Raw genomic sequence first — 25037 nt, 5'->3', positions numbered from 1 at the left:
AGAGAGAGAGAGAGAGAAAGCAGGAGGAAGGGAGCAGGAGAGAATTAGGGGAGGCAGATAAATTGGTGTCCCCATAAACACACACCACCCTCATGAACCCCAACCTCTCCCCGTTGCCTCAGTTCTCCCACCCACCCACCCAACACACCAGGGGAGGCTGGGGCATAAGACCCCTCACCCCGCTCTGGGACCAGCCAAGAGCAGATCAGGTGTGGGAGGAAGGGGAGAAGACTCCCATCCCCCCTGCCCAACCCCTCCTTCCCTGCCCCTAGTGGCCCCCTCCTCCCCATCTAGGGTCAAGGTGGGAGGGAGTGAGTTTAAGAAGAGTGGTGGAAGGAGAGGGAGTTTGTGCGTGCTGAGCCCCCCCAGGCGCTCCTGAGAAATCAAAGGGGACTGGGGTCCCCATCTAGGGACCCCTCCCCATAACAAGGGGGGCAGGGGAGGCCAAAATGGGGGGACAGGAGGGAGTTAGATTGTCGGCTCTGGTTACAGCTAAAAAATCACCCTGAAGTTGAGAGTTTGGAGGTGTCACACACCCCCAAGATGGGAGTGGAAACTGTCCCCCGGTGCTCAGGGGAGTGGGAATGAGGCAGAAAATGGGGATAGCACCCCAGAGTGGAAGGGAGATGTATGAGAGGCAAAGGCCCTCAAAGGAGGGCACTGGGGAGACATACAGGAGGCATTGCCCCAGCAGAAAGGGAAGGAGTGTTTTGAGGGTCCCCAGCCCCTCCCCAGAAGAATGGTGGGTAGGGGTGGGAATCATTCCCACAGAGAAGTCAGTCCCTTGGTCCCTCGGCGACATCTGGTCTCTGCGGCAGGCGATGGTCCAGGGTTGGGGATGGTAGTGGTAGGGTTGAGAGATGTCAACGAGGCTGGGTGGACTAGTGGTCCGTGGTGTTTCGGAACTCGCCGTTCTCTGTGATCTGCAGCCGGGGTGGGGGTGGTGGGGGTGGGGGAGCCAGGCCATTCCAGGGGGGGGCCAGCGTCACACGCGGGTTTGCTGGACCCAGGGTGGGAAGCTGCCTCTCCTGCAAGACACCAAAGAGGGAGAGCGCGGACTTATTGAGACGCTTCAAGGGGTACTCATTTCTGTCCCCACCAACCAACAGTCCCCAACAATCATGGCTTCCACCCCAAGCCCAGGACTCGCCCTCTTTTCCCCCCTCAGCCCTCCCCATAAATCTCATTTCTCACCTTCATCAAAGAAGTTGCATCCTCTGGGGGAGGGGGAGAGGTAGAGAGGGAGAGGAAAGTATTATCCTTTCCTCCAGACCCACATTCCCCTGCACAAGTTGAGGGCACTTTAACCAGGGAGTCAAGCCAAGAAACTAGCTCAGAGTAATATCCCAGTCTAATCTAGGCAGCTAGATGGTGCACAGTATCATAGAGAATACTAATCTTAAGAGTTCAAAGCTGAATTCAAATCCCACCTCAGATATCTCATGTGATCCTGGGCAAGTTACTTAACTGCTGCCTACCTCAGTTTCCTTATTTGCAAAATAGGAATAATAAAAGCACCTACCTCCCAAGGTGGTTGTGAGGCTTAAATGAGATATTTGTAAAGAGCTTTGCAAACCTTAAATAAAGTACTATATAAATGCTACCTATTATTCTAATCTTGCCTCCTCCACAAATAACCTAACCTCCTCTATTACTCACCTGAATACTCATATCTTTGTCTGAATATACTCTAAACTATGCTAGCAAGTTGGGAAAGGGGAAAGCTCCATACCAAAAAAAAAAAAAAAAAAAAAAATCTCATTAATCTGGATCCCCACTGACTTAGAATTTGTGATAATATGAACAAGACTGGACCAAAGTTTACTTTTAACCATGAAGAAAGGGTGTGCTGAGCAAATTAATGGTAGAAATGTGACTGCAGGGGAGATACTTAACCTGTACAAAAGAACAAACTTTTCTTTCCTGTGTATTCATTAAATTAGGTTTCCTAAGGGCCTCAATTAGGAAATACTGGTAGCTTAGTTCCAGTCATTGTATTTTAAAATAATTAACTGCATTTCTTTAAAATACTCTATCATTCAGATGTCTTTTATTTAACACCAGCCTTCCCCAAATTATAATTTGGGTGTGTGTGGCTATCTTTCCCTTATTCTTGTACCAGAAATGACTAGGCACCAGGGCAGTAATTCCTTCCCCTCCAATCTCCATAGTTCCAGAAACCTGAATAGGCCTCACCTTTTTTTTTTTTTTTCTGAGCCCATCTTCCCTTCAGTTATTCTCCTTTACTTTAAAGTAAATGAGGGATAGAAACTAAACATGCAATTTCCCTGGTACAGGGAATTCTTGGGTAAAGATTTCTTTAGCCCAGTCAGTTATGTATCAAAGGCAGGACCTGAATACAAGTCCTTTCTGGCTTTCAGGCCTGTTCTCTAGCTACTGCACACTGCCTCTCACAACCAAAGAGGGACACCTAACTCCCAGTCTAGGTCTTATCCTCCTGCTTCTTTTTGTTGGGAAGGAATGAAAGCACTATCTAAGAATGAAAACACTATCTTCCTCTCAGGCTCCTCCCATGGCTTTTTTTTCTAACATGAGCATCTTAAAGGAAGGGAAACAGAACCCCAGAAAAATCCAGAGAATTTTGGTCCAGACTAAATTATTAAACCAAATTATTTCTGATAGGCTTTAGAGAGTAAGATTTGAAATATGAAGTTTATCTGATTACTCCCTGAAGAATCATCAGATTAAAGTGAAAGGCATAATTTATCACTCCTTCTACCCAGAGATCAGTTTTCCCTTTCTCTACCATAGGAACAAATAGCTCACCTCTCACAAGGGCACCGATCCTTCATCCTAAACTGAGCTGCCTTCCCTCTCAACCTGCTGTGTGTCTAACAGATATTTTCTTGGAAAGTTGTCAAAAGAAGAGATAATTGAGTATTTTAGGGAATCCTGGGTATGTAAGGGGTGGGACAGGTAGGAAGGGAATTTCAAACCCTATCTATCCTCTGGAGATTCAGCAGAAAACAGCCTAGAGGCATGTCCCCCATACACCCAAATTTGGAAAGTAGATAAATTAGAGTATGATTTGATTATTCACTTTACAAACCTCCACAAGGTTCCTTTAAGTAGTAAGGTTCCATATTTGTTTATCACTTAGGAACTACTTGCATAGAAAAAGTAAGCCGGCAGATTTATTGGGGATCAATAAGAAATGAAAATATCTTCATATTTATCATGAGACCTGCAGTTAACAGGACAGGTTCCCATTTATTTTCATAGAATCATAGATTTAGAACTGAAATGAGATCTTAGAACTAGGAGAACTTAGAGTTCATTTAGTTCAAATCCCTGTTTTATAGATGAGGAACCTGAAACCCAGAAAAGGAAGTTAAACAGTAGGGCTAGGATTTGAATGCAGGTCCTCTAACTCCAGATCCAAATACTCTTTTCACTGGTGTTGGACCACATTTATTTCTTACACCAAAGGCCACAGTCTAGATAGTAATGGTAGAGAAACCAACCAGAGAAAGCAGGATGTAATGAACAAAAGGGAGAAGGGATTTTTTTTAACTCTTACCTCTTGTATCTTAGAATCAATACTGTGTATTGTTTTCAAGGCAGAAGAGTGGTAAGGGCTAGGCAACGGGGTTAAGTGATTTGCCCAGGGTCACACGGCTAGGAAATGCCTGAAGTCAAATTTAAATCCAAGTCCACCTGACTCCAGGCCTGTGTTCTGTCTACTGTGCTAATTAGCTGTTCCTATGGAAAGGGGATTTTTACTTTCATGCTTTCATCTACCAGGGAAGTTTACTTAGGAATAAGGAAATTTCTCAGATCTCACAGAAACATTTTTTTCCTGTCTACAAAGACAAACATTCTAGAATCTGTAAGTGATTTCATGTCCAAACATTTATCTGTCCATACTACCTTTTCAAAAGCAGCTTCTAGCAATGTTCCCTTCTCTCTCAAGTCCACTATTCCTTCTTCTCTGAACAGAGTAATAATGTACTAGAATTGCCTGAAAGTTCTCTGATTTAACTCCCTACTTCTAGCACCCCACTTCCACTGAGAAATGGAGTCATAAATCTCAGATGCCTTCCATCCTGCACATTTAAAAAAGGCTTAGGAAGGAAGGAGGAAAAATAGGGGAAGGGGAGGGAGAGAGAAAGGATTGGGAAGAGACATAGAAAAGGTAAAGAGAGAAAATGAGCCCCCCTCTCCCCATACACACCTACCTGCTGCATTCGACATGGTCCCTATGATGAAGGACCCACTATAATCCACCAGCCCTAGCCCCTATAACAATCTCCCCTCCCCAACTTCCCAAGCTCAGTATTTGCACTGGTGAAATGGGGGGTGACAGATGTCAATGGGGGAGGTAGGACAAGAAATGAGATTAGGTTCAGGGATAAGGTAGTGAGGGAAGGGCTACCTTTGTGTAGGGAAAGGAGATTCTTTTTAGGGAGGAGACTGGCTTGTGTATGGGGGTGGAGAGTGGAGGAAGCTTACCAAATGTATTAAGCAAAGTCTCTGAGGGATGGGGTATTCCTGTGAATGTTATTAGGGAATTATCTATGGGGAAGTGCTTTGGAATATTGGTTGGATGTCTGGATATATTAGTGAGGAGTCTGAAGGGCAGGCATCCTTTGTATTACACCTCAGGAAGGATGAGAATCACAGAAAAAATTCAGTGGATAAAATGAATCTGGAGAGAAGGCATCCTTTCTGTGTGGAGGGCAAGTAATTGTGTATGCTATCTGAGTTTGGGAGGGGTCTCTGTGGGAGTGGAGGAAAGTGGGCTTCTTGACCAACCTGCTGTGGTCCGGAGTCACCTCCCCCTGTGTCCTCCGCCAGTAGCCAAAGCGGAACCAGGAGAATTACCTGATGAGGAGCTGCAGGGGGAGAGAGTGGGGTCATGGGGTCAGGGATTAGGAACCTGAAGTGTTGAGCCTTGGGGTTAATGGGATCAGTGGGTAGAAAGATGTAAAGTCAGGGAGAATAGAGGTAGAAATGGGATGAGGTCAAAGGTCAAGATAAAGGTAAGGTCAGTGGGAGAATGGGAAAATTAGATCAAGAAGGTGTGGTCCTGAATGCTAATTGATGAGAAGGAAAAGACTTAAAAAGGACAGTGTGGAGTGGCAGAGGTCAAAGAGTTAAGATTGTACAGTCAGTAATAAAATGAAAACCAAAGGGATGAAGGTTTCCCAGGGTATGCCCATATAAACTCAGACTCTGGGAAAGGGGTATGATTGTATTAAGGACCACCTTGGGGGCAGCTGAAAGAGAATGTAAACATTAGGAGAGATCAGGTAGTCAGGGAAATCATGAATCAGTAGCCAAGACAACAGAGTTTATGAGAGGGATTATTAATCCCACCAGGAACTCCTAAAAGATTCTGGCAGCTTTTGCTATATTCCCTCCCCCATCATTTAGAATTATAATTTCTAGAACCCTTTACCACAGAACAAGTTCCTAGAAGGCAGAATTTTCCACCTCTGGTGGGGAGAGTTATATTAGAGGCCTGAAGGAAGGGATTGGGATATATAAAGGAGCAGGAAAGACAGGAAAGGTCAGAGTACTGACAGTGGATGGATGTTACCAGGAGTGACTGGGGCACAGACAATGGGATGAGAATGGGGTCACTGGAGGATTCACTAGGAGAACTGGGCGCAGATGAAAGTGGGATGGCTAGGGAGAGGGATGGGTTCACTCGTGGCACTGGGAGCACAGAGGACAGTGGGATGGATGGGGATGGGACACGGAGAAGATAAATGACATTGTAATTTCCACCTGAGCGTCGAGCAGCCTCTTCTTGGGCTCAGGCAGCGGTTCAGCCATGGCGGGGTGGTCCCGGCGCAGCTCCTCCTCCACCAGCATCAGCCTGAAGGGACGGGCTTCAGTGGGGTTAATGGGGGGCAGGGTGCTCAGATCCCTCCCAGATAACACGAATCTTCCCTCCACCCCCAGAAACATCTACTCTCCCCAAGAAACATCTATTCCCCTCAAAAATACTCAGAAACGATTTATGCAACTCTATTCCTCTCCAAGGACTACAATTATTTGTAAAAATTCTACAACTATCTCCTAATAGTTTCCTGTCATTGGAAATAAAGACTGGATGACTACTCATCTGGAATGTCACAAAGACTCATGTTAAGCAGAGTAAATGACTTCTTAGGTCCCTAGTAACTCTTGATAAGCTATGAAGCTATGACCTCTTTCCTGACCCTTCTGGTAACCACTTACACTGCATAAGGTAACCACTTAAACTACAATTTCCCCCAGTATCTCTTGCCTAGCCCTAAGGTTACTCTATATTCACCCAAGATCCTTCCTTAGAAATATAACTGTCCTCCCAGAAATCCCTTATACTGAAAGCATTTTCACTGCCCTCCTATCCCAAACTCCCTGACCTTAAGCATCTCTTCCCAGCATCTCCATCAACCAAGTTACCCTACCCTAAGGGCATTCCCTCCAATCTCTTCCATCCTAGCTCCTACTACTTCTAGTTTGTGATGAAGGTTCACAGGATTCTCTTTACTGAGAGCATCTACTGGAACAAGGTCCATTGTCTCAGGACTAAGAATACTACAGGCTGGAATCACTGTCTGAGGCTTGGAAGTTCCTTTCTGAAAATGGATAATCTATTCCTCCCTAGAAATGGGAGACAGAGGATTATGAGATTTGAGAATCCTTGTTTAGGCTGGGAGAAGATAATAATGATAATAACGGGTCCCTTCCCCAGATACAGGTATCCCCCAAAGAGGCAGTGGAGATTATGTGGCAGTAGAGGGTTTTCTAAGAATTAAGAGCTAAATTCTGTAATACCATAAGGGTTAGGAAACATTTTTTCCCTGGGGGAATGGTTCTCCCTAGGAAGAGTTCTTCATTTACGTTTGATAGTTCCCCCTTAGCCAAGGGATGTAAATCTTTTCTGGGTGTGAGAGGCATCTGTCCTTGGGTCATCTGTGCCTGTTGGGATGAATGGGACTGTTTGTCCTCTTCAAGGGAGGTAAGCACGATTCTCTTCTTCAGTCCCACTCCTGTGACCCCTCCCCCTTCCCAGGCCGCCCCTCACCTGCCAATGATGCTCTTGATCTGTGAGTCCTTCTCCACCTGCTGCTGCCTCAACCTCTTCTCACTCTGCTCCAGCCTGGCCTGATACTGCAGCAGAATCTTGCTAGTCTGTTCCTCCTGGGACAGCAACCTCCGTTCATACTCCTCCAGCTTCCGGTTGGACATATGCAGTCGCTCCTTCAGCGAATGGATCTCCTCCTCGTACTCCTTCACCTGCCCGCCGGGCACACCACCCCGCACTGTGAGGGATAGCTCTGACCCTAACCCAACCATGACTCCTTTCCCTTCCCACTAAATCATTTAAACATGTTACACTACATTTTGTTTTGTTTTAATCCTTACCTTCTGTCTTAGAATTGATACTGAGTATCAGTTCCAAGGCAGAAGGGAGGTAAGGGCTAGGCCATGGGAGATAAGTGACTTGCCCTTACACAGGGTCACACAGCTGGGAAATATATGAAATCAGATTTGAACCCAAGACCTCCCATCTCCAGGCCTGGCTTTCTATCTAGTGAAACACATACCTGCCCTCTACACTATATTTTGAAGAACTATCCAAACCCAGTGTTTTCAGTCTAGAACAGTGGTTCCCAAACTTTTTTGGCCTACGGCCCCCTTTCCAGAAAAAAAAATATTACTTAGCCCCCTGGAAATTTTTTTTTTTTAATTTTAATAGCAATAGGAAAGATAAATGCAACTGTGGCCATCACCGTCTGCCTTGATCGCTGCAGCATCCACCAGGGGGCGGTAGTGCCCACTTTGGGAATCACTGGTCTAGAACCTAACCACACAAGAACCTCATTTCTTTACCTATCTGCTGAGTGCACATATATCCCAACTTTCACCTGCCAGGGGGAAGTAGGGGGAAGATCCCTACCCACCCTGACACCACACATTTGGGAATGGAAACCCAGTAATGCTCACAAAGGTGTCCATACAGAAACAGACACATATGTATGCATACTCAGAGAAAGAGAAATGCACCTTTACATATATATATATATCAGGATTTTTAAAAATCATCCCATCTAATCTAAGCCCTTTTCCCAAGAAGTAGAGTTAAGAACTATCCCCAAATTTTTCCTAAATAGCCTCTCTGCCTTAGGCCCAGAATACTTGGAAGATGGGAAAGGGAAGGCCTGTGTTTGACTCTCTTAGCTTGTCTGGGCTATCTACTTTCCCTGACACGTGAATCAAGAATCCATTATTCCTCAACTCAAAGCAGTATTCCTCAATTCTCAGGCTAGAAAAAGAAAAATTCTATTCCAGTGATTACAAAATTCTAAGTTTGGGGAGAACCCTGTCCATCTCCCCACCTTTTAGGTTAGCTTATACTGAAAATCTTTCCTAGATATTCCCCTCAAGGAGACCATTCTTTACTTCCCCCTCATCTCAGTTTTCCTTAACATCTGGCTAAAATATTTTTGATTCCACTTTTACCTACTGACCTGTCTTTAGTAAAAAGAATTAAAATTATAGATTGCCCCTTGGAGACTGCCAAAATAAAGCCTCAAGGAAACCTTGCCTGATTAATTCTTATTCTTCTGCTTTTGTCCTCCCCATTCAGCCTCAGCCTAGTCTTACTTCTAGCTAATCTGCTTTTCTGTGAAGCACCTCCATATCCTCAGCCTCATCCTCCTGGGCCTGAAGCAGCCTTCTTCCTACAGCAGCCTTCCTAATTAATCAGTTTTCAGCACCTCTCGGCCTTTAAAAGCATTTGTACCATTTGTTGTATATTAAATGCATTTGCCATACAGAGTTGAAACTCAGTCTAGATCAAGAAAATTCAAATCAATTTTATATTATATTTGGGGCACTTAAAAAATTGAGGGGTTAGAAATAAGGAAACTGAGGTCTAATTAGGTAAAGTGGCCTGTCTGTTATATAGCTAGTAAAGATCAGAAGTAGGATCTGAATGAACCCAAGTCTATCTGACTTCAAGTGCAGTGATTTCTCTACCACACTATTCTGCCTACACATTCTTCTCTGTCTTGTCTCCTCCAATACTGGACACTCCTCAAAGGTAGGAGCACCCTATGTGTGGGAAACCATGTTTTACTATCAGTCAGGAAACTTCCCAAGAGTGAAAACTGTGTCTCTTTAAGCTGGGAATGCCCTAAAAGCAAGAGATTATCTCTTCTTTTATTTCATCCCTGGAACATTCAACCTAGGACTCTATCTCCAGGGGTTGCATACTTCCCTTGTCCCAACTAGAAGTGATAACAAGCCACTGATGTGTACAATGGGGTCTTAGAGGACAGTTTGCTATAGCTAGGAGTCTAGATAACAAGAAATCCTAGTGGGAAGCTCAAGGAAAGGTCCACAAAGATAGAAGATTGGGGATGGGGGAGGAAGCGTACCCTATCCAGTCGGCTTTCATCCATAGACTTAGAGTACTCCTTCAGCTTGTATTCTTCTCGCTCAATGTGTGCACTCTCAATGTCAGCTGACAGGTGAGGCATGTTAGAGACCCAAGCAACTGTCCGTTCTGAAGCTGGCATCGTAGGGTTCAGTGTGGATGGTGTCTGAGAGTGCTATCGTGTGTCAAGGGGGAAGAAAATACATATGAAACAAAAATAAGAAACAACATGCATAGCAAGAGAAGCACAGCTAGTTGAAGGTAAGATAATTATACATACATACATATATATATAATTTCAAGCACAACCCCAGACTCTCCAAATCACCTACTCCCTTCAAATCTAAACTCTCAGCTCCAGCTCCCTGGCCTCAGTTCCTTTCTTCCCTCTTTCTCCCCCTCCCACACCCATTTTATTCACCCAGTTATTCTTTTGTCCTCTCACCTGTTTTGTGATGGAGGGCTTAAGCCCCCCACCCCCTCCTCCACCGCTGCTGCCCCCACTGCCCCCTCCTCCTCCTCCCTCTTTGCTGAGGCTCTGTTGCCGGGGACGGGCAGGACCATAACTGGGCTCTGGTGACTGCAATAAGTTTCCACTAGATGGTCGGGGCTTCTGGGCAGCACTGACTGTCAACTGCTGGGATTTGCCCCTCTGCAGTGGGGGCTGCTGTCCCCCTCCTCCTCCTCCTCCTCCTCCAGAACCCCCTCCTCCAGGGCCTGGAGGAGCTGGCCTCTGAGGGCCTATGGTGATCTGGGGTGGGGACAACATGTGCTGGAGGTTGTCTTGGAGTGAGAGCTGCCGTCGAGTGAAATCAGTGCCTGAAGGACCAAACTCATCACTGTAGCTGTGGCTATGCAGGATGGAGGCAGCAGGTGGCTTGGGAGCCCCAGAAGACAAATCCTCACTCTTGCTATAACCATGGAAAGGAGCAAAGGTGTCCCCAGGGGGCTCCCCACCTCGGTGGTGGTGCTGGTGATGATGATGGTGGTGGTGATGAGAAGAAGGTGGACCATGGCCACCCCCTCCTCCATGGCCCCCTGGAGGACCAGGACCATCAGCTGCCATATGGAAAAGTGGGTTCTGGAAGGACAGTGGGATGCGCAACTGCTGAGCAGGGACACCATCAGTGGTGACACCCATCTGGCTCAGTCGAAGGCCAGCAGCTGTAATGGAGGAGCCACTGCCCTGTGAGAGGCGCCCAGCAGGTGCAGGCCGGAGCCCAAGGGCAGCAGTGAGGGAAGCCTGGCTGGAATGAAGAAGGTCTCCAACAGCAGCCAAATTGGAAACACTACTGCTATTGAGGCGACCACCCGGTCCATCACCCTGCAGGTCCAGCATTGATACACTTTTGTTGACACTTAGCATCTTCTGTTCTGGCTCAGTGATGTCTGAGCTACTTGTACAGTAGGCTGGGGATGATCGAGCCAAGGGTGGACGGCTCACAAAAAACAGGTCCTTACCCCCTCCAGGGGGTGGTGGTGGAGGTTTCTCCTTGGTTGGGGAGGGGAGGCGGGCCATGTCCATGGAACTGTAAGAAGATAGGGAGAAGGGCAGGGAAAAGATCAAGGCAGATGGTGAATCTAGGGGAACCAGAAGGACAAAGCCCAACCTGACTGGGCAAGGATATACTATACTCATGGGGAGAAATGGGGAAACCTAGGGAAAAGAAGTGGGGGGAGGGGACACTGGGGAGAAGGAGGTGAGGGACTAAAGGCAAGGACACTAGAAGGAGAGAAGTGGGAAGGAGTTAGGGAAAGTAGGGGCCAGGGGAAGGGAGGACAGGGGAGAGAAGGGGAAAAGGGTAGAGCTGAGGGGCAGATATGGAGGAGATGAGGGGGGTTCAGAAGGAAAGGAAAGGAAAGGAAAGAGGAAAGGAGAAGAGGGACAGGGGGAGGGGAGAGCCCCTCACCTGTTGAGGCCTCGAACCATGAAGGACTGAAGGTCGATGGAGCTGGAGAGAAATGGATAGAGGAATAGACATAGATGGAGAGAGGGAGAGAGGAATGAGCACAGATGCACAGAGGGAGAAGAAGGGATGAAGGGATAGGCATGTATGGACAGAAGGAAAGTGATGGGTAAGGGCAAAAGGACGAGCACGGACGGACAGAGGGAAAGATAGTCAGAGACAGACAGCTTACTCCTCCCTCCAGCTGGGGTTGATTCCCACCCCTGCCCCAGAACTTGGTAGTAAGAAGATTCAGTGTCTCACATGCTATGCTATTATCCTTAAAGATATCTACCTAGGAAGATACCTTCTTCTGTATCAATTAGTATCTTAGTCTTTTTCTCTTTTATTTTACCACACAAAGTAGCTCTACCAAACAGGAGTCTAGGGTCAAGGGAAGGGATTCATAGTCTCCTGGTTGGGCATGTAGATAATAGGGAGGAGACTCTGATGGAAGGGATGCCTAGTGGGTAAGAGGTAAATAAGAGAAAATCAGGGTTCTCACCTGTTAAGGTCCCGCATCATGTAGCCCTGTAGCTCAGCAGATGGCCCACGAAGTACCATAGGCTTGGCCTGTAATCGCTCCCCTTGACGACTGGGCTGCCTCTGAATATGAGGATTCCTCAGTGCTAAGCTTATATCATTCAAAAGGCGTGGCAGTGGGCCCAGCTTTAGGAGTGCCTCCTAAAGGGAAAGGAGGAAGAAGTTAACAAGCTTTAAGTACATCTCCAAGGTTGGGAAAGGAGTATCTATGACCTTTATGAGATCAGTCAGTACTTCACAGATCAAGACATGGACATTGTCAGGGGTAGAGGGGTAGGAGTGGTATTTAGAAGAAATCTGTGCCCAAGAGTCAAGTGGTCTCTGGAGCTAAAGGAGTATAGAAGGTAGAAAATGTCTTTGGAAGGCATCTTGAGGGGAAGGGTCTCTCACCTTGCTCAACTGTGGCAACACTTCCCAGAGCAAGGCATGCAGTGTGGAAAGCTCACGACCTAGGTCAATGTATCCCTCAAAGCTGCTGCTATTGGTGAGTGTGTCCAGGTTGGAAATCTCATATAGGAACTGTTGCATGGATCCCCACTCTAGCTCCAAGAATTCATTCATAAATGCCAGGTACTCTTCCTTTGAGCCAAACCTGAACAAAATGTCAAGAGTTGAGGGTTTACACACACTCACACACCCCTGTGCTCTCTTGGAGATTTTGTGGGTGAAGAATCTACTAGGATCTGGGTTCCCCCAATGACTCCCCGATGTATCATGGTTGCCCTTCCCCTTCATGCCCTCCCTATGGAGTATCCCTCACTTGGTAAAGTTGGCCAGGTTTTGTATGACCTTGGCGATGAGGGTAAGGGTACGTGATGTCTGCTCATCAGGATACTCTTGCATAAGGCCAAAGAGGCTGGGGGACATGACAGCTGGGCACAGGAAGCGTAGGAAAAGTGAAGCACTGATTAGCCTGTCAGCAATATCCTCTCGGCCCCGCTCCGCACATCGAAGTCGCCATGATGCAAAGACTTCCTTCAGCTCCCTCGGGAACACACTGGGGGAGGGGAGGGGAGACAGAGAGAGAAAGAGAGAGAGAGACCGGGACTGAGTCCCAGAGACCCCTCAGGTTCCAAGGAACATGCTGAGGGGGGAAGACAGAGTTAAGGGGAAAGACAGGAGGAGAGACAGAGAGGGAAGGAAGAAAGAGGGACAGTGGAGAAGAGAGAGATAAGAGTGGGAGAAAGATGGAAGAAGAAATGGAAGTGAGAAAAAGAGGTATAGGGAGGTGGAATAGGGAAGAGAGAGACAGAAGAGTATGTGAGATAAAGCCAGGGGAGAAAATGGGGGGAGGGGAGGACAGAAACACAGACACCAGGGGAGACAAGGATGGAATAAAGACGGGGAGTCACTTAAGATACAAGGTGCTTAGACCCCCAACTCTTTTGGATTCCAAGGAAATAGGGTCAAATCGTCTCAAGGCCTAATCTATGAAGCCCTAAAACAAATCAGAGCTAGTTCTTTCTCCCCACCATCACTATCCCCCTGCCCCCAGCCATAGCCAATTCCATCAGTACCTCAAATTCAACTTTTCTAAAACCATACTCATCATCTTTTTTTACCCCAAATCACCTGCTTCTCCTCTTAATGACTCAATTTCTGTTAATGAAATAACCATTCTCCCAGTCACTCAAGCTTTAAGCTCATAAATCTTTTGATTCCCATCTATTCCCTACAAGCAGTCACCAAATCTCAATTCTTTCATAACCTCTCTCACATCTCTTCCTTCTTTTCCATTCACACTAACCCCACCTTAGTTCAGACTCTTATTGTCTCAGGCACAGATCTTTCAATGGCTCTTATCACCTCGTGTCTCCCCATTCTAAGTGAAGCTATGCATTACCTGTTAGATTAATATCATCAGTGTAGTGCTTTGCTCGGAATTCACAATACCTCCCTTTATCTACTGAGTGAAATTCAAACTCCTCTCCAGATAGACCCAAGGCATTCCACCCAACTCCAGCTTTCCTATCCCATCTTCCAGAACTCCTACATGCTCCCTAACAAATTTACTTGCTACTCCCTAGACATACCTCCATGCCTTTTGCCACTGCCATTCTCTCTGCCTACAATGACCACCCCAGCCACTAATCTCCATCTATGGAAATCATACCCAGGTCAAATTCTGCTTCCTTCATGAGACTTTTCCCAATTATCCTATCCAAGAAATGGACTCTGAACTTTTAGAGTACTTTCTTTGTACCACTCACATAAGCACTTTTTTTTGCTGCTTTGTTTTGTAAAGTTTTCTAAATGAATTTGGATATTTCCTTAATTACACTAAGTTTTCAGAGGGCAGGAATCATTTCTTATGTAACTTTGTCTCCTTCACTTGCTCACTAAATATGTGCCAAGTGAACCCCACCCTCCCCACCAATGTCCCAAGTCTCACCAGTGGGAGTTGACCACCTTGCAGAGGGCCAACTCACAGCACATACGAAGGTTGGCCTGGTGTTCAGCCAGACTGGATGCCGTGCACTTAATGGGGTCAACCTCACAGTTCTCCTCAGACTCATACAGAGCTCGGATGAACTCCCCTGAGAGATATATCACATAGGAGAGGTCACAATCTCTGGGGTAAGGATAAAGGAAAGTGGCATGGCTAGTGAGGTCAAGAAGTCAAATGGGTCAGAGGCTGGGGTGGGTCCTAGATGAACTAAATTGGGAAAGATTATGGTAAGAGATTATAGTTGGGAGAGTAGGGCTATTAAATATAAAATTTAAGGCCTGGGTCTAAATAGGGGTGTTATGGTCTGGGGTTTTGGAGGTAAAAACCATACCAATGGCATCCTTGAGGTATTTCTGACCAATCAGTCTCAGATACTCTTCTATGGCTTTAGTAGCGAGTGTGTTCTCGCGGAATATGAGGTGCTCTCGCTCCAAGAACCGGTCCACCTCTGTCATGGCCATGTCAGAAAGGAAATCCTGGGTACCAAGGAAGCAAAAGGGTCAGTGCAAAGAAATGGTATAACCTCTGACTCTTCAATCTAGCTCTGTAAAATAACATTTGTGAAGAGAAAAGCTGCCTTTCCCTTTTCAGCCTCTCCTCTTCTACTCCCCTTGCTTCTGGATCTCCTTAGCATTCCTCCTCTTCCCACCTCTTCCCCTATCAGTCCAAGCCTTACCTTGGCCTTGCCTGTACTCTGCAGAATGTGTACCAGGGCACAGGCCACCTCTTCTTTGCCCTTAACACCCAGTGCAGGCTCTAGTACAGCACACAGCATTCGATAGTGATTGGTGACATATTCAGCAAATTCCTTGTACAGCTCCATAGGTAGGATGCTCATTGTCTGATATCGTGCTTTCAGCCGAACGGCAGGACAGCCTCCTTTGCCCTTACCCCCTGAGCCACCTCCTGAACCCCCTCCCCCTCCAGAGCCACCTCCAGCACCCCCAGAGCCACCACTGCCTGCTGGCTGGCTGACAGGAAACCATTGCTCAGTGAAATGTCGGCCAGCCAAGCTGGCCACAGGCACGGACACCAGGCCCACATAGCCTGCTTTGTCCTTCTTGCGCTTTTTGTCCGAGTCACGGTAGAGATGCAGTCGAAGTGAGCGCACAGCCGGCAGGTTGTTGAACTCAAAGTGTTCACCCCAGAAGACTGTATCACCTGCAGCTGCTCGAGGCTTGGAGGTGGTTCGAGCATAGAGCATGTCATCCAGGCACAGTTCGCAATAATACCGCTTCTTTGGGGGCAGTTCCCGGGCCTCTATGATCCACAGCTTCAACACATTGTCCACACGCCGACTGTTGTCCTATTATGTCAATAGAGAAGTATGAGACAAAGGAAAAGGGTGTAGAGGTGCCAAAAGTACTTTGTACCACAGAAGTACAAAGAGGTACCAAAAGGGTAGAGATAACAAAAATATAATGGGGGGGGGGGAGGATATAAAGTTCTACACTTATAAACAACAACAACAAAAAAACTTTACTCTGGGGCAGTTAGGTGGTTCAGTGGATAGAGAGCCAGGCCTAGAGACAAAAGGTCCTGAGTTCAAATGTGGCCTCAGGCACTTCCCAGCAGTGTGACCCCGGGCAAGACACTTAATCCCTGATGCCTAATCCTTATCATTCTTTTGCTTTGAAACTGATACTTAGGACTGATTCTAAGACCGAAGATAAGAGGGAAGGGGGAGAGTTGTTTGTTTTGTTTAGTTTTTTAAAACTTACCTTCCAAATTGGGTTTTTTTTGTTTTGTTTTGTTTTTAAACTCTTACCTTAGAATCTAAACTATGTATTGGTTCCAAGGCTGAAGAGTGGTAAGGGCTAGAGGATGGGGGTTAGGTGACTTGCCCTGGGTCTCACGGGCAGGAAGTGTCTGAAGCCAGATATAAACCCAGAACTCCCCCTCTCTAGGCCTGCCTCTCCATTCACTGAGCCACCTATCTTCCTCCTACATTTAGATTTTTTTAAATTATATAATTAAGTATAGTTTAGAGGATATCTGATTTGGCAGCGATTTATGTTAAAAACAAAAACAAATGGGGGCAGCTGGGTGGCTCAGTGGATTGAGAGCCAGGCCTAGAGATGGGAGGTCCTAGGTTCAAATCTGGCCTCAGAAACTTTCTAGCTGTGTGACTCTGGGCAAGTCACTTAACCCCCATTGCCTATCCCCTACCACTCTTCTGCCTTGGAGCCAATACAAAGTATAGAAGTCTTGAGGCTCCAAGGCAGAAGGTAAGGGTTTAAAAACAAATCCTTGAGTTTTAGTTAGTCTTATTTCAATAAGAGTCAAGATTAGGGCCCAGATGCTAAAGAAACTAATATGATATCAGTCAGGTTTTTAGGTTAAAGGAAGCACTGATCAGAACACTTCTAGAATACTTATTCAGTTTGGGTAATCCATTTTAATAAGAGCATTATAAGCTTCCAGAGAAGGGTAGTGAGGAAACAAGACAGTGTCACATGATAAAGAGTTAAGAGAACTCAGGGGAAAAAAAGACTTTAAACACAAACATTGCATTTTTGAGCTCATTTAGTCCAACTCCCTCATTTTATAGAAAAACAAACTGTGAGACCCAAAGAAGTTAATTGTCTCATCCAAGTCCACAGTGCTTGTTAGTAGCAGGGTTGGAGCCCCAGGTCTCCTAAACTGCAGGCCAGTGGTCTTCTGATTATAATGTACAGCATACTATCTTCAAAATTTTGAAAAACTCAAAAAAAGGGAGGAAGGAAGGTGGTTCAGTAGATAAGAGTCAAGCCTGAAGATGGAGGGGGGAGGTCCTATGTTCATATGTGACCTCAGACACTTCCTAACTGTGTGACCCTGTGCAAGTAATTTAATCCCTATTCCCTAGCCTTTACCACTCTTCTACCTTGGTACTGATATAATAGTATCTTTTTTCTTTTAACTTCTATCTTAGAATCAATTCAATGTATTGGTCTGAGGCAGGCAATGGGGGTTAAGTGACTTGCCCAGGGTCACACAGCTAGGAAGTGTCCAAGGTCTGGTTCTCTTTCCACTGAGCTACTTAACTGCCACTTAGTGTCTAGTCTAAGACAGAAGGAAAGAGTTTTCTTATTTAAAAAAATCTGACTCATTCAAAAAAATGGAAATTTTATTTCAAGAACAAGACCAAAGTATGAAAGTTACAGGGACATGGATTTTCTTATTCAATGTAAAGGATGTAAGGATTTTTTAAAAATAATCATGGCTGCCTTTTAAGTGTTAATTCCAAAAGTAATGAACTTTCCATTAATAAGAGTGATGCAGAAGCTGGATGACCCACCTGAACAGGATATGGTACAATGAAAAGATTTTGGAGTCAGGGGACTTGGGGTCAACTCCTGTCATCTGTTATCTGCTACCTGAGGGACCATGGACAAATCACTTAAACCTCTTTCAGCCTCAGTATCCTCATCTGTAAATTAAGAGGTTTGGACTAAATAGCTTCTAAGATACCTTTCAGCTCTATGCCTATGGATCCTATCATCCGGTTTTTGTTGCAGAACTAGCTTCTGTATTAGGAAGAAAGTTAAGCTACAAGAACTTTGAGGTCTAAGAGTTCATGGCTAAACAAAGTCTAGAGGTTTAGGGGAGGAGTATGTGGAGGGCAGCAGGTGGGGAAGAGAAAAGAAAAATAGAGATAGATTGTCTTCCATTCTCCCTGATATCTCCTCTTCTTCTGCATCTACATTTTTTCCTAGTCTTCTTTCTCATTTTCTTCTTAATACCTTGTTGGGTTTCACTGCCCTCTGAAGATTTTCGATCCATTTGTCCCTCTCAGCTGCAGAGCGACAGGCAAAACACTTAGTTCCCGATGATGTTGTCACCTGAAAGAGTGGTGAACAGTACAGACAGGTGAGATCTCAAAGGGAAGAGAAGCCACAAAGGTTGGAGAACTTCTCCCCTAATCCCTTGTTCTTCTCCCTTAGTGTTCTTCAGCTTCCCATTTTCTTTCCCTGGTGCCCTCTAACAACATAACCCTTATCCCTTCTCCTCTGGCTCCCCTCCACTTCTCTCCCAGCCCATCATCTGGCCACCACCTCAAAGCAGAACTCTTGGCCCAGGATAGAGCTGTGCACAGGCTTGATTATAGAGTCTTCATCCAGGTTGAGCTCCAAGGCTTCAGCTGCACTGCTAGGACTCAGCAAGGACTCATGGGAATGGGACTCCTTAAAACTTTGCATCAACCGGGCCCTGAATAGGCAATGGGAAGGGATACAGAATTGAAATATACATGGATCTTTTTTTCAACTAACTTTTCCTATGGAGTTGAGGGCATGAGAGCCTTTCCATCTGCATGTATACACTAGCCCCATCCCTTACACAGAGATATAGACACATCAAGACAGGAACACAGGTAAATATTGGTCTCAGGTTCATGGGGGTTGGGGAGGGAAATGGGTAAAGGGAATTTCAGGGTGGAGGAGAGGTGAGAATACTGAGCTGCTATAAAGACTTCTACATATTGAGAAACTTTGAGATGATGAGGGGCAGTGTCCAAAAATATACAACAAATACACAACACCTTAAGTTCATAGTGGGACCCTAGCAGAAAACAGAATGGGATAAAATATGATATGAATGAATAGGGGATGGGGAAGGACCAGAGATACTGTATGGCCTCAAAGATAAGTTCTCAAATCAGGAAGACTAAAGAGGCAGAGAAATTGAGGACGGGGGTGCTAGGAAGATACAGGAAATAGAGGGAGGAGACTGACAAGTCAACGTAAAAAGAGCAAGGGAGAATCCAGGGTTTTTTTACTAGGGTGAAAATAAATTTGGAGACGGAAAAATGGAGGAGAGAAAGAGGGGAGGGAAGAAAGGATGAAAGAGGAAAGATGGGCAAATAAAAAGAAGAAAATATAGAGGTAACAAAAATGAAGAATGGGAAGGAAGGAGAATAGGAAAGATGAATAGGAAAGAGAGATGGGAGAAGAGAGAATGGAGAGATGAGACAAATTCCTGTTCCAATTTCCCATGAGAATGGGAAATAATAAAAAGCTTGGAAATACTAGAGCATGGGGACTACTGGTGGGGAAGGGGGAAGGAGTGGAGAGTCTTAGAGAAGAGGGGGGGGGGGAACTCGGGTGTGGGAGCCTCCTTGAGACTATTTATAGCAGCCCCGTCATCTCGGGCTCTGGCTGCCGTCAGCACCACGCTCCCCCGGCCCCCCGCCCCCGCGGCCAGGAATACCATGCCCTCACCCCCCACTGGCCCTAAATCCAGCTTTTTCAGCCTGAAGGGGGGATGGGGATATGACTCACCTTATCCCAATCTCTCTACCTGTCCATCCCTGGGGGTGGCTAGACATGGGGGAAGGGTAGGATAGGGCTCTTGAGGGGTGGGAAGGGGGCAAGGTGGGGAGAGACTCCAAGGCACTGGTAGATTATTCCCTCCCTACTACCTTATCAAAGGTACCTCTGTTCACCTATATATTTCTTCCTGGATCAAGCCCTTTCCCAGTCAACCTATTTTTTCCCACCTCATCTCAGCTTTATCCTTACAATCTACCCCCACCCTCCACCAAAAAATAAACTTGTCAGCCTTTAAAATTACATCCACCCCGTTCAGCCCTTCCTATGAATTTTCTATCCCAGCTTCATTCTTTTCTCTGTCCCCATATATATTCCCCACTAATAGCCCCTCTCCCTCCGGTTTTATCCACCTGTATATCACCAACACCCTACCCATCTCTCATCCCCTCCCGTTTCATACCTTCCCTCTATCAGCCTATATATTCAGTTTCACCTCACCTACATATATATAGCCTGGATTTCCTATCATCTTTTCATGTCTATAATAGACTACCCCCACCATCACCCAGATCACTATACCTATGTAACCCAGCACTCCATCCACTTCTGCTCTGTATAATACCTATGTATTCATTGAGTTTTTCCTCTATTCTTTCTGGTTCCTTGTACTGCCCTCCCTGCCCCACCCCCATCACTTTCAGCCAGTCTTTCTCCTATAATCTCCACAATTTGCCTCCACAATCTGTCCCTCCTCCCATAATATCATGTCCATCTAGCTTGAACCCTCCACACAGTACCGGTCATGGTCAGCGCTGCGGAATCGAGGCAGGATCTGTCGGAAGCTGCTGGTCCGGTCAAGTTTGGGCTGCGACTTTGTGCGTTTGATGGAGCTTTTCAGCCTCCGGCTCAGGAAGCCTTGCTGGGGGTGGGTGGGGGATGCAGAGATTGGGATTGAAAGGGGAGGGGAGAGAAAGGCAAGGTCAGCAGTGCCCACCCACCTCAACAACCAGGGAGAGACACCTTGGGAATGAAGGGATGGGAGCCAAGGGAAACCTTAAAGGAAGAAGAACATCAAGCCTCCTCACAGTTCCTATCCACACATACCAGCCTAAAGAAGATGGGAAGGCTGGTCAAAGAAGCACGGGACAGAGCTGAAAAGAAGGGATGTGGAGGAGGTGGGGACACAAGACAGACAGACAGACACACTCCTCCCTGCCCCCTTTCCCAGAAACCACGGATACCAGCTGAGACTGAGGGGGAGGGGGAGCCTAGCTGGGACCACATCTGGCAGGGGTGCAGTCACTCACTCACCGAGGGCCGGAAAGGGGCCGCGGGGGCGGCCTCCATGCTGTATTGCTTCCCTCCAGGGACACTCTTCCTCCTGGAGCGGCCCAGGTGGTATTCTGAAGGGGAGGTAGGAGTGAGGGTGGTGGGAAGAGAAGAAGGGGGAGAAATGTCACCCCAAGTCTGTACCCTTGCCCCTAAACTTTCCCCCTCCCTCCACCCCAGCCTCACCTACCCCCCGGAAAGCAGCAGGAACAGCAGCGGTGATGGCAGCGAGAAGGTGGGGGTAAGGAGCTAGAGCCAGAGCCCCCAGACAAGGAAGGGGTGGGAGGCCCTATGCCCATCATTTTGGCTGGCAGTCAGTAGAGGGACATAGCTAGTGGGGTCAGAGACACCCTGGGCAGTGAAATATATCTGCTGATTAGGGAGGCTGTCTTTCTGGTACCCTTCCTCCTATTCCTTCAGAAGACATTGCTGGAGAGAAGGTAGGTCCAGTGTCAGTCCCCCTAGACAGCTTGTTCCCTTCCAGCTAGAGGCATCATCAACCTGCTCCTCCTTCCTGGGGGCCTTGCTTGTTCAGAGTGCCAGAGCTGCCCCCCATTTTCCCCCTCCTTGGCCTGGGAAGGGGTGGGAGAGCTGTCACCGGGCCGTTGGGGAGCTGGAGGGGGTATGTGGGTTAGAGGAGGAAGTATAAAGACGGAAGAATCCTAAAAGAAATGGTTGGGAGTAAAATGGGTAGTGGGTAGAAGAAAAAGACTGATTCCACCTCTACTGCAGTAATCAGGACTCTGGAGGAGGGGGTGGGGGAAAAAGATGGACAAAGATGGGGAAGGGGAGAAGAAACTGAGGTTGGCTGGGAGATATTGGGGCTCCCAAGTAGGGGGAAGGGCCGAGGAGGTAGGTTGAATGCCGATAAGGCTCTGACCCCCAGGAGGTTACTGGGGAATGATCTGGGGGGATGGATGTTGAAGCTAATGGATTCCAGGGAATTTGGAAGGCTAGGGAAAAGGTTTGAGGGAATGCTGAGGGGCTTAAGGGGGGATGCTAAAGCTCCGGCTCCAGCTCCAGAATGGCTGCCCAGGCCCGGGCTCCCCCCACCCAACCCCACAGTCACCACTGCAGCCAATGGGGGGGCAGGTGCTGCATCAGGGGCGGGGCCACCATCACCACGGCAACAAGAAGCTACAGGCTGAAGGGGGGTGAGCAGGAAGAACAGCCTGTTAACTCTGTGTATCCCAGAGCAGTGAGAGGGGAAAGGAGAAGGACCATCTCTATCTTTTTACTTTACAAAGACCTGCCTTAGTGGTTGAAAACTGGCCCAGAATGGGATAGATAGCTTCCATGCACCTCTAAAATACCAGTGCAAGAGGCCTGCACTGACATATTAATACCATGACACGGGAACATACACTTGGCCTTTTAGGAACATATGTGTGTATCATGAGGACACAACTGTACAGGCACATGTATGGGGAGAACATGGAAAATATGTGAGAATATGTTTATCAGACCTACAGATAGCCTTGAGCACTGAAATATGGTAATACATGCTTAGACCCAGAAACATAGGTGAGCACAACATGGCAATAAATGCATGCTTAGACTCAGACACCCACATTCGAAGTGCTAATGTGGGAATGTGTGCTTAATTGTGTGAATGCTATAATGTGGGGAATACACACTTATTAGCTCTTTAAATACAAATGTGAGCACGCTATAGGAAGACATATTTAACTCCATGCAAATACACAGTATCTGACATGCAGATACACTGTAACCTTCAACACATGTCTCCACAACAGAATGTACACATCCTCTATTCACACTGCTGATCCCACTGGTCCCTTTTGTTTCTTCCTACCTCCTAATTCATGTTTACCATTCTAGAAGGATTAAGAACAATTAGCAAATTCATTACTCTTCTGTTTATACTTCAATTAAACTTTTTTTTAACTTAACAGGTGCTAAGTTGATTAAAGGTCTGATAACCATTACTAAAAGAACCAATTCACATTCCATAAATATGTTAGACTACCTAGGTCTTTAGTATTCTAAAACCAGCTCAACCAATACTTGTTTCAGTCTGAAACATTTCTAATTAAAACATAAAGTTTAACTTTAAACAAATGAATATGTAGTTTGGAGTAATTAAGGATAATCAGAAGAATTCATTAACTTGCTAATATTTCTCTAGGCATTATAAAATAACATATCCACATATGGATCACCAGAAACACATCTGTGAACTCAAAAACAGGTCACAGGTACACAGAGAAGACACATATGGTTATAAATAGAAAAAAAGACAAGAGACACAGGAAAGCAGGGGCAAAGATGGGACAGAAGCACAGAGTTAAAAACACAGATGCCAAGTGGAAAAAAAAACAGTACATACATATGTATACATGCAGAGCATAATTCCATATCTCCACACCTCATCCCTACACAGTCAATGTACATACACACACCACCTACACAGACTTATAACACAGGCATTGTGCAGACACCCACACATGTATACACTCCATGTACACACACCACTGCATAGACACACAATACACATGCACACACAGAGCAAGCACCTGGGCTACAAACCCCACCAGCTTCCTTAATCTTGCCATTACCTCAAAAGCTCTTCCCCCTTTCCAGTCCTCCAATTCCAAAGCCCTTAACCTTCCTTCTTCCTTTCTCCACCAGCATCTCTTTGCAAGTAAGCCACTGGTCGACTTGCCGGTGGGAAGAGATGATAAAGGGGCCAGGACAGGATGAACAATATACAATTCATACTAGTATGCCAGAAGTAGTGGGACATTGGGAAGGAGAGAGGAGGAATAGGGATATTGGGGACAAGATCTGTGCTGGGGACAGGAAAGGGAGGAGCTGACAGACCTATACTGACAGTCACTGTTATGACAGGCCCCACACTAATACAGATCCCATTCCTGGAAGGCCTACACTAATCCAGTACTCCCCATTGCCTCCCATAGGCCCAACAGTAGACAAATTGCCATCTTTCTTCCTCACCTCTTTCACAGACCTCTTTCCCCTAAAAGGGCTCTGGCTCTTTTCTCCTTCCCTTTCCTTTCCTCATCATTTTATTTTCCCTCTCATTGTCCCTTCTTCCCTTATCAACAAAATTTAGTGTACTATCTCAAAGCCTTTTTTCTAACAGTTCTAGATCTAACCTATCCTTCCCTATCACCATGCCTCTCCTTTTTTTATGACTCTTGTCTTCCTCCCCTCTCCCACCTTCCACTTTCCTCTAGCTATCATCTTCCTTCCTAGCGCTCTTCCCTTGACTCTCCTTTCTCTCCAGCTTTCTCCCTTCTTTCCCTGACTTTCTGCTCAAGCTTTTCCTTTTCCTCCTTTCCTGTCCAGATTTTGTTTTCTTCTAACCTTTCTCAACTTGCTTTTCCATTTCCCAAGTCAAGGGAAAGGCAAGATCTTGCCTACAAATCTTGCCTTGGGCCCAAAAGCTTCACATATAGAAAAGGCTCTTAGGCAACATACCTGCACACTTAACCTGCTCCCCCACCCTCATCACCCTCTCAACATACTTGCCTGCATCCAGGCACACCCTGGACAACTGTGGCAGCACTGACAGAGACATCCAGGCCAACACTGGCTCATGCAATATATATTCAGGCACATGCCTGCCCAAAAGCACACAGAAGCCCTTGACATGGGACACAGGAGGCAAACCCAGGGATATGTACATTCGTGCACACAGGGTCAGAGGTGACAAGGCAGATGGACATGGAGAGGCATATATCATCTTCAGGCAGGGTCACTGGACCCAACAGACATGCAACTGCACATTGAAAGCATGCTACCTTGCACAGTGGACATGCCTGCACACACATGGAAGCAGGCACATGTATGTGCAATAATGGAGACATGAGTACACACAGGCATGAGCACACGCGTGGAGAAAGCAGAAACACACACCCAGGCAACGGACATACTATTCCCTCCACCCTCAGCTGTCAGGACCTCCAATCAGTCCCCCACGAGAGCTAACTGACTCTGCCCCTCCCCCGCAAGTGCCAGGTAACCCGACCCGACGCCCCCCACCAGAAAATGCCCAGCACTCACCCCTCCCCACCCCCGTTACCATAACTCCCCCCACTCGGAAGATGCAGCGAGAACATGCGGAGGGAGCA

General features: G+C 46.6%; 1 protein-coding gene across 1 annotated transcript; it reads right to left on the bottom strand.

Annotated features, from left to right (window-relative positions):
• Positions 1-985: 985 nt before the first annotated feature.
• On the bottom strand, positions 986-25025 carry SYNGAP1 (synaptic Ras GTPase activating protein 1). The gene is made up of 17 exons (XM_044672830.1): positions 24989-25025; positions 20902-20993; positions 20388-20509; positions 18376-18529; positions 18064-18162; positions 15015-15644; positions 14670-14814; positions 14282-14426; positions 12650-12886; positions 12280-12481; positions 11852-12030; positions 11311-11352; positions 9846-10929; positions 9402-9575; positions 7043-7254; positions 5741-5845; positions 986-1028 (listed from the first exon to the last, which is right to left on the bottom strand). Exons 1-17 carry the CDS (start codon positions 25023-25025, stop codon positions 986-988), a joined length of 3702 nt encoding a protein of 1233 aa, XP_044528765.1.
• Positions 25026-25037: the final 12 nt, after the last annotated feature.

The sequence above is a fragment of the Gracilinanus agilis genome, chromosome 4 (genome assembly GCF_016433145.1).
Source record: "Gracilinanus agilis isolate LMUSP501 chromosome 4, AgileGrace, whole genome shotgun sequence".
Taxonomy (NCBI): Eukaryota; Metazoa; Chordata; class Mammalia; order Didelphimorphia; family Didelphidae; genus Gracilinanus; species Gracilinanus agilis.
The sequence above is the reverse complement of the archived record's forward strand: the minus strand, read 5'-3'. Positions and strand labels throughout refer to the sequence as shown.

Excerpts from the sequence above, each read along its gene's own strand:
- SYNGAP1 (XM_044672830.1), bottom strand. The coding sequence starts at position 25,025 with ATGTTCTCGCTGCATCTTCCGAGTGGGGGGAGTTATG. Across the intron at positions 18,530-20,387 it reads CGCAGCGCTGACCATGACCG|GGCCCGGTTGATGCAAAGTT; the intron begins GTACTGTGTGGA and ends TTGCCTATTCAG. Across the intron at positions 7,255-9,401 it reads ATGAAAGCCGACTGGATAGG|GTGAAGGAGTACGAGGAGGA; the intron begins GTACGCTTCCTC and ends CCCGGCGGGCAG.